We start from the raw sequence: 10,340 nt of genomic DNA on the forward strand, positions 1-10,340 counted from the left end.
AAGACCTCATGAGTATCAAAACAAAAAAGAATTCATACTTGGAACTATGAATTATGCTATTAAAGGTGATATTAATTGAATGTCTTCCATGTTGGTACTCTCTAATTTGTGCAACTAGGAAATTTCTACCTCTTTGGAGCATAACAACATAAACCAAGGGGTTGATGACACTTTTTGCCTTCCAAAGTGGCAGGAAAACTCCATTTTGGATAATCTCAATCTGTTCTTTAATTGGAAATTTTTTTTTTTGGAGAGAGAGGGGGGGCGGGGGTGGTGGGGGGTTACAAGGGCAAACCAGTGGACAGGGGAATATGGTGGGAGAGGCACTCAATACGTCCCTTCTAACTTTACCACAGCTATAGGACTTGCTACTTGCAAACCCCAGCTGCTGAAGCTTACTTTCAAGTTCACCTATAAGTATTTTATCAGACAAACATACAAGTTCAAAAAATTGGCACTTAAAAATAATCCAATGTGAGTATACAATGCAGGTACAAAAGGCATGTACAATTGTATGTGAGAGTTGTTTCTATTCACCAGACAGCAGCAAACGAACCAAAGTCTCGGAGACCTGAACATAAATTCTTGCATTGTTTGTGGATACAAGGCTATGTCCTACAAGTTACTCTACAAATTCTCTGTCTACAAATTTACTAAAACATGGTGCATTTCCTAATTGATGCATCTTCAACTAAATCTCAGTGCTGTCTCTCTCTCAGTTCTCGTCTCAAAAACTATATCCACCATCTTCAAATGTGGAGAGAGAAAAGGGTGCAATAGCCACATTAAATGTCCTTGAGCCTACTTTATCAACATGCTTTATCTCGAAGTCCCCCTCCTACTCAAGTAATAAACCAGCAGAAACATAAATATACCACTAATTTTAAACAGGAAATTGAAATGAACATGCATTGAAAAATAATATTAGTTTGTTACCAAAAGATTGGCAAACTGCAGGATAGACCCCTTTAGCCCTAAAATTTATTGCACTCACAATATCGTGCAGAACAGCAGATGACAGGACTATAAGGTGGCATCAATATGTACTTGTCAAACTACCTTTTGTACTCAGAGGGGGTGGAGAAGGGAAAAAAGTTTAGCGCATAGAACACTAATCATCTCTATTATCAAAAAGATGATTTCAACAGTGAACAATAGTTTAGACCTTTCCATCCTCTCCCAGGGGCTGTATTAAGATAAACACCCATGTGTTTTCTTAATGTATTCCAGAATGGTTAAATATCTCATTGCTTAAAATGGAATTACTGGATATAAAAACTGGTTCTTACCACCTAATAATCTACTTCATAACGTCATTTCAAGACTTAATGAAGCTTCAAATGGTCTAAACATTCATTTTTCTCTTAAACTTCCACAGTAATTTGGTTTGTGGAGAAGATATATTTGTTTTCCTCTTTTGTTGGCATTAATACTGTTGAGGAGTTGCCATCAACTTTGTTTCTAAAAAAAAATTTTCCACAACTTCTACTGATTTACTTTGCCAAGAAAATAATTAGGGCTTTTATGGCATGTATACTATTAATAAGTAACAGATAACAGATCATCTTTCCATCCTACCACTTAAAATGCTTTAGGCTATTTTACGTCATGTATAACTTTAAAGAATAAAATATCATCTTACATTTTACAACGTGAAGGGCTATAGGCACTTTACATCAGGTATAACCATTAAAGAATAACAGACTATCTTACCATCCTCCCACTCGACGTGCCCAATGGGCATGCAGATGAATACTCAAAACCAGTATTAGGTAATATAACTGGTTGTTCGCCAATAACTCCAATTCCCCTGTCGGAAGAAGACAAATGACAGCCAGAAATTTAGATTGGTCAGCAGCTTTTTAGGGTTATTAAGATGATGATATCAAATCTAATTTTGATAACTTCAGTCTGTATATGACATATGAGACTGCAAATCTAACTTACCAGACATGTTCAGTTCTCCCATTGGCATCAGTGATGATCCAGTGCCTTCTAAGAAGTTGAACAGGGCGTTCTGAATTATTGGTGATTCTTATTCTATATGCAAAGAAATACAGGCCTTTTGAAGGCTGACTTCGGCCTTCTATGTAGACACTCCTAACTTGGACCCTTATGCCCTGAAAACAGTACTACATCCTTAGAAAATGCAACTGCTCAACCATCCCAAACTCAAAAGCAGTAATAAGTCACTGAGTGATGAAGCAAAGTTCCTAACGTGCATGGATAAGGTGTGCAAAGCACTAGTACTGATGCATGACAAAAAAAAGGACATGAACATAAGTATTTAAATTATCCTTCCTATACAGTATATGTACATTATACATGCAGATACATGTACAATGAAAAAGAAGTCCAATATCCATCATGTAAGAGATGAAAAACTCATAAATACATAGCATCAGAAGTCAAATGAAATTAAAAAATGTTCAGAAATCACTTCCTGCATAGGAAATAAATCTGGTAGTTTTAGAAAGTATAAGAAATCTTTCAAGTGGTAGGACTAAACAAAATAGACCTCAAATGTAAATAACTTGAACTTCAAATAGTTGTACTATGACTTTTAGAAAGTAACAAATACAGACACCAAGAACAGCAGTTTGAATAGGGCACAAACTACACAAACTGTATAAAGTACACTAACCAGGGGAACGAGCTCATCTTCAAGAAAAGGCGTAAGATCCCACTATTTCTCTTGTTCATTTGTTTTTATAATAGTGAAAATTTTCTATACAGGCAACCAAACATAGCCTAGGAACAAGAATATGACAACTTCCTTAATACAACTTTACAGTGGCCAAACTTTTTAACCTGTGAAGGAAGCTTGGAAACTGGATGTTTTTGTAGAGAAAAGTCTAGAATGGACTATTCTGTACAGACACAGGGGGGAGGGGGGGAGAGAGAGAGAGATGGTGCACTCTTCACAATACACTACTAGAACTTAAAATATTACTACCTGCATAATACTTCCCTATATGCATAAATGTCGCCCAATTTTTCAGAAATCTTGCCACACAACTGATTTGTGAAGAAAGAATTAATTCCCACATACCAAACGGGCATGGTAGCCAGAAAAAGATCAATTTGAATTTGTATATTTGAGTTGAGAAGCACTGTAATGCTTCAAAACTTGTTTATAAAAATGCATCACATATCCATAGCACCTATAAATATCTATCATGGCTTTTTACTATACCTCAAGAGACTGTAGATAATTTAGGTCATTTCAGTGGGAAATGACTAGCATTCAGGACTGTCATATGGCAAACATTCGCTTACTTGTGATGCCATTTCTGAAACTGGAACCAGCAATGAAGTTATGTTGCCTTTCGAGTGTCCTATGTTAGGCTCTATTACATTTTTGAAGTTCAAGAACTATCATTTAACATAGACAGGTGCAGAAGTTACACTTGTTGAGATCAAAATTTTCTACATAAGATAAATTTATAGCAAAAAATCTAACTACAACTTTATAGGGAAAATTTTTACCTTCCAAAGGAATTAATTCTACTTTTTAAACTTTTTAAGAGGCAAAAGAAACAGGAGTTTTGAAGATGATACTGGTCATTTCTCAAAGAAGAAAAAACCATTTCAAAGAAGCAACCTGCATGGTCATTTGCTAGATCTTGGGGTTGGTGACCTACTCCTCTTCTAGGTCTGTCTATGGAAATAACTTGCATCTCATGCTTAGAAACCTAACAGATATCACCAGTATAGACCAGTTCACTTATTCCCACCAACAGAAAAATTCCTGCATCCTTCTTTGCCAGAAACGGATCCCAAAGAGATTACTTCTGTAGCTAAAGTAGACATGTCCTAAAGGACAAAGTCCCAAATGGGTAAGGGATCCTAAACAAGTTAATATAGATGCCATGCCAGGCCCGAACTAGCTAGGATTCATTTTGAGTTAGATGCATGGATTCTTTCACATCAAAGCTAGCCCTTGGCTTTTAAACCAGCCTAAGAGGGCTCTAGATACAAATTCGCCTGTGCATCAAGCCAATTCCTCCTGAGGACTCTATGGGACCGTCATCCATAACTAGACCCAGGCTTTATGAGCCCATTTCAGTTTCAAGGATTCTCTGGAGTGTTAAAGGACAACATCCCATAAGGGGATCTTGCGCCTTTGCCCTCATTGTCCCAAAAAATTTTACATTTGGTGCACATGTTAACACATGCTCCAAAGATATTTTTTCTTTCTTTACTGTATCCAACATCTATAAGAAGGACGTTGGTTTTTGTTTACCACTATCCCTAAACAACTACTCCTTTTGTGATGATCTTCTAGTCATCCAAATAGTTTGCAACATATACCTGAATTTGGATGAATTTTCTAGTAAACTCAAATTGAAGTTTCATGAATAAAACAATTTCCGTTTTCTTGATTTCCTTTACCTCATTCTGTCCATGCAATGCCTTCTTTTTCTAAGTTATACCACACCTCCAGATTTGACTTGCTTGGAAGAACGCTAATTCCTTGCGATTTGCGAATGCTATAGCTATTTAATTATCAGACCAAAAGTGAGCTATGGGCTATATCTGGTATAAGTGTTATTTAAGCTCCTTTAGCCATGGGACTATATGGGCCATATTGTTATCAATTCTTCTGCTTGGTACTTCTCTTCCACAACGATAGCAAATTTGTGTAATATCCCTAAACACACTCCTCGGAAGTACCACAATTCACAACATGACAAGCATCACATAATCTCCTATATCATTTCTCACATAGATCTTCCCTAGTTGACTGTAACTGTAGCATACTTTAGCCTCCTAGACAAAGACCAAGTTGCAGAGTTATTAACAAAAGCACTTGCCTGTATCTCTTGTCCTATAAACTATAGGCCAAAATCCTAGAAGGACCACTAGCAACAGTAGTTGCAAAGTTTGGGTTCTGCTAATGAGCAATGAAAAGAGTAGTTGGTGAGTGGTAAACTTTAAACAACTTTCTCCTTCTCCATAACTTTACTGAGCAATCTCTAATGAATATCTTTGGAAGAATTTGAAGATTAATAACTTTTAGCAAATGTGGCTTCAGTAACTATATAACTTTCATCAGTCTATATAACATCTATAATCTGATGTACAGGACAATTGTTGTCGAGTGCAAGTAAGCAGCATGAAAAGTGCACTAACAGATCAGGCACTTCACACACCTAGCTATACATAACTAAGTGCCTATGGACTGGTTTTTGACAAGTAGTGTAGCTGTATAAGTCTGCAGGAAGCCCAAGTTTTCTTAAACTGTCGGATTAAAACATCCTGTTAAATTCAGCAACTTATTTCATATGAAACTTTAGTCTGCAACATTTTGTGCTATGATTGAAGAATCCAGATATATTCAAGGAAAGTTCAACTGCATGCTAATTACAAACAGTTCAGAGTTTGCATTAGAAAAGGAAAATTTTACATCTAAGCTGCCAACGCCTGATACAATATGATAACCTCAAAACAGTGAACATGCTTCCACCATTAAAAACTGAAAATAAAAAAGTGTGAGTTTAAGAAAGACACTTATGACAGGCTACTCCAAATGACAGGATGAAATATCAGAAATGAGGCATTAGGTTCAAATAGCTATCGTACCGAGGTTGTAGCATCGCTTGAACAATTCAAGAGAGAATGTGGGGCAATTTCCTTCAGCTCATCATGATACCGAGCTGCATCCTGGATGTGCAGTTGCATACATATGCATGTGACCAAGAGCAGCAGGCCACAGAAAGAAAGATTATCAAAGAGTATCAAAAACAACTAGTTCAAGAGATTAGCAAAGAATACATCTTAGCCAAGTGCTTTTGCTCACTTTAGTGGAATGATGTACCGAAGGCTGAGGTAAGCAAATTTATTACCCAACAAGCAAATATTCAAAAAGGACTGAATGCCACAGTCAGCATGATACATTACACTTGCCAATTGTTTAGTTTATACAGCAAATAAAAAGTATAATCTACGAAATTTAGTTAATAGTCCGTGATTCTCATTTTAATAACCTTGTGGTGATATTATGTACAACACCATAAAAGAAATGCAAAACCAGCATTATAGTGCACTTTAAATCATAAATGCTTCAACAATATATAAAAGGCTAAAGAAGCATAATTCACTTCAAATCCAATTTATTGAACATTGTCTCAACATTCAGCATTTCCTTACGTTTCAATTGCTTAAGTCTTGTTTCCACTCTTAATATGATATCCCTTGATACAGAAAGAGTTTAGGCAAAGAGGAAATACATACCTCAAACCTCTCATTGTCAATGGCTTCTTTCAATAATCTTTTAAGCCGCAAAACTGGCTCCTGATCCTCAAAAGTCTTCAATGAGTCCCGCAGCCTTGCTGCTTCCTCGTAATCCTATAATCAAACAACTCTACTATTATACAACCACCCTTTCTCCCAACTTAACCTCTTCCAGCATAACCATCAACCCAAAAAATAATAATAACAACACACACAAACACACACACACACAGAGTTTCAAATCACAGCAAAATTGACAAACTAGAATTCTCTCTAAATATTCCAACATTGTCAAGGTAAGTCAGAATCAATATCTATTCAATATTAATATTGACAAGCCCATATTTTGTTATTGACACTCACATTGACTTGTGTGATATGCATGGAAAGACAAAATTACCCATATTACTGTTGAATTTACAACCACTCTAAAATGTAATCAAAGGCAAATATAGAGGTATAATTGCGTTTTCACATCAATAAAAAAAAGTCACAGAAGTGACATTAACAATTGCAGGAATGCCAAATTAAAATCAACAAATTCAAACTAAAGATGCTTAGCTAATAAATCATTGAGTAAACATTAACAAACTCAACTTATGATGTTAATTAACTGTTAATTAAACACTAATTTAACTAACCTCAGATTTTGCGGCGACTTCCATTTGTTGCTTCAACAGAGCATAAGTTTGGCCCGGGGAAAGAAATGAACCCTGGCTTGACCCAGGTCCAGAACCCGACCCACTAACCGAACCCGGATTAGAACCACCTGGACTCTGGCTCTCCGAAGCACAAGCTACAATCCTACAAAACCTCGAAGAATAATCGCTATCATGTCTGCAATTCAACCTTTGCCTTCTCTCGAAATCGCCATGGCAGTGGCCGAGTCCACTGCCGAGTCGACTCGGCCACGTCGGTTTCCTGACCGCGTTGAAATCGGTTGTGATATTGAAATTTATTGATTGCATTTTTTATTTTAGGGATTTTTTCTTTTTTAACCTTTCTTCTAAAGGAATTTTTGGGGTATGAAGATTGAATCTCTGATTCGGAAATGGGATGCATTTCTTTAATGGTAGTTTACAACTGTGTGAAATTACAGTTTTGGGTGTAAGGGCAGGAATGTAATCTAAGTCTAATCGAGTTCGATGCATTACTCGAACTTGAACTTGACTCGAGTTAAAAAACTTGAATTCAATCTCAAGCACATCCATCGTACTTTTGAAAGTCAAACTAGAGTTTAAATTCGATTTTATTTTACAATACTCAAACTCAAGATTGATTTCGCATTCATCAAACCTAATCGAACTTGTTTCGAGTTGAATTGAACCTAATGAGTTTAAGAAATATAAATTTATATTTATATATAAATTTGTATGAGAAATAAAATAGATATTTAATACTAACAAATAGAAAAATATATATATTTATATGTATGTGTATATGTGAAACTTGATTAAACTTGACAAGTTTTTGAGTTTTCACATATTAAACTTAAATTCAACTCGACAAGTAGTTTAAGTTGTTTGAATTTGATCTCAAATTTATTCAACACAAATTTGAGTTTAAAATTTGACCAAACAAACATTAAACTCACTCATTTGCACTATTGGTAAGAGTGACTCACTTGTTTGAAAATACAAGGGCAATTTGGGGAATAAAAGGATGTTACGTCAGATATTTGTAGATTCTGATAATTGTAGATTCTGATGGAGGAAGTTACACGTGTATATTTTATGTTTTGTGACTGAAGGACAACTGGGCGAGTTCGTGGCTTTTCTTCTTTTTCTCCTTTTCTTTTCTTTCTCGCATTTTCCAACTTTTGCTTTTAAATTATTTTTGTTCAATAAATTGGTTTTTTTTTATTAACTTAAAAATATTTTCCTATGTACCCAAAAAAATATTTTGTTAGTAGATTCATTGGTCAATTAATGATTGTCAGTAAAAATTAGGGATCAAAAACATATTTCTCTCTCATACCTAAATGTAGGTTCCTATCCAAGATGGCTTACAATAGATATAAGAATTCAAATGCATGATTATGATTTATGAATTTTAAGGAATCATTGACACATTAAAACTTTTTTGGAAAATCACATTCTTTTTTTTATTCCTTAACATTTTTTTAGTCCTTGATAGTTTTCAGTGGTTGCTAGCGAAGATGTTTTGTAATGTGCGTAAACATGGGTAAAGTTTAGAAGGACCATTTTCAAAATTTGTTTAAATATTCTTTAAACACATAGTCCAACTATTATATATCACTAGTGAATAAGGCACACCCTAATGGGTGTGCAATTAATAAAAATTACAAATATGGAAATTCTGTCACAGTCCTTTATTAATATTTGAAATATTGGCATCAAACCATATCTATATCCATAAAGGAATTAGTGGACTTCTCCTCCGGATGATAGTATAGAAAGGGGAAGTTGCTTTAGAAGGAAGAGAGAGAGAGAGAGTTGAGTGGAACACATAAACGTGGGAGTTGGAATGAGAGAGTGGTAATTACTAATTAATGGATAATGTGAATTGATAACTATGTATTAATTGTCATCAATGACTTAGGTTCCGTTTGATAAAACTGAATCTGAATTCTAAAATCTGAATTATGAAATCTGAATACTGAAACAATTAATTTACTGAATTTTAAGCACTGAAAAAAATATATGAATGTCTGAATTTTAATACTAAACCTATTTATGTTGTTTGATAAATATTTATAACTGAATGCTTAATAAGTTTAATTTGACAATTTTGCCCTTATATCCTTTCATTCAAAAAAGAAATAAAATCTATGATTTAATTAGTTTAAAATTGTTAGGTATGAAAATGACAATATTTATTTTTAAATCAAATTAATATAAAAGATGAAATATATTATATGAGGAGTATGGAAAAGATGTGAAAGTCATTAAAAAGGGAGAAAAGAAAAACTAAAAATCGTTAGATAGAGAATATTATGTTGTTTAATTAGATAAGAATTTTGAACATAATTAACAAACAAGAGTAGATTTGGTAGATAAGATAAGGTAATTGAAATAATTCTATTGATTCTTATCAGAATTAAGCATTCAGTTAGGATTCTTGTGCTGAAAAAAATACACATAGTTTCAGCACTAATTAACAAGTTCAGCAAATAGATTTTTATTTATCAAACACTCAAAACATCTGAATGTCTGAAAAAATTCAGATTCAGCACTTTTTTATGTTATCAAACAGACCCTTAAAGTCTTGATGGAATAAGAAGTCAAGACTTTAAACCTAACATTTCATCACTCTACCATTATATGTGGCTTTTCAAATGCATGCGGGTGCATTGTGTACCTGTCTGATCCAATGGTGATTTAGTTTCTATCATTTTTCAATGGATTTAGTTGGGCCTCCTTTTAAAATATGTTAGAGTAGGATTAGAAATAGAAATTGATGATAACGATTGACAAAAAGAAAAACTATAGAGTTGTCTTGCAATAGATTGGGGCTAATTAAGGCTAAATAGGAACTTCAAAAATGGCATTGTGTGTTTCAACCATACAGTGATCCCTTGACATTATATATTGCAAAGATATTTCGAAAAAGAAAATATTAATGACATTCTTTGACTGTTTTTACTCTGCGAAATATTAAAATGGCCTCTACAAGACCATCCCAATTAGGGGAAAATTGTTCAAAAAGTTTCTCACATTTTATAAACTAACTTTTTTCATCCCTCACTTTTGAAAGTATAATTTTACATTTCTTACAAATTCATTTTGATCAAATTTGACCTCTACCTAGATTTTTGACTAGTTTTTTGTCGAAATCTACCACATGCCTTGCATGTAATCATTTTTAGGTACAAAATTGTTAAATCAAACTTTATATAATCCGATCCATAGTTCTTCACATTTCACAAAATGAATTGTTTCATCCCTCACATTTCATAAAATAAATTTTTTCATCTCTCACATTTCACAAAATAAATATTTTCATCCCCCATTGACCATGTGTACCCATGGCTTTATATATTTTATTTCACCTAAACAGTATGAATAACGTATAATATATCTTTATTTGATTTCATCTAGACAGACTAATTGTAGTTATACACATGCTATTTAATAGATATT

At 34.0% G+C, this 10,340-nt stretch overlaps 1 protein-coding gene across 1 annotated transcript; it reads right to left on the reverse strand.

Annotated features, from left to right (window-relative positions):
- Positions 1-543: 543 nt before the first annotated feature.
- LOC113741286 (uncharacterized) lies at positions 544-7,293 on the reverse strand. Its single transcript, XM_027268781.2, has 6 exons — positions 6,879-7,293; positions 6,238-6,351; positions 5,587-5,667; positions 1,948-2,120; positions 1,714-1,810; positions 544-838 (listed from the first exon to the last, which is right to left on the reverse strand). The coding sequence occupies exons 1-6, from the start codon at positions 7,203-7,205 to the stop codon at positions 728-730; spliced, it is 903 nt and encodes a 300-aa protein (XP_027124582.1). The 5' UTR covers positions 7,206-7,293; the 3' UTR covers positions 544-727.
- Between the last annotated feature and the right edge of the window lie 3,047 nt (positions 7,294-10,340).

The sequence above is a fragment of the Coffea arabica genome, chromosome 4e (assembly GCF_036785885.1).
Source record: "Coffea arabica cultivar ET-39 chromosome 4e, Coffea Arabica ET-39 HiFi, whole genome shotgun sequence".
In the NCBI taxonomy this organism is placed as follows: Eukaryota; Viridiplantae; Streptophyta; class Magnoliopsida; order Gentianales; family Rubiaceae; genus Coffea; species Coffea arabica.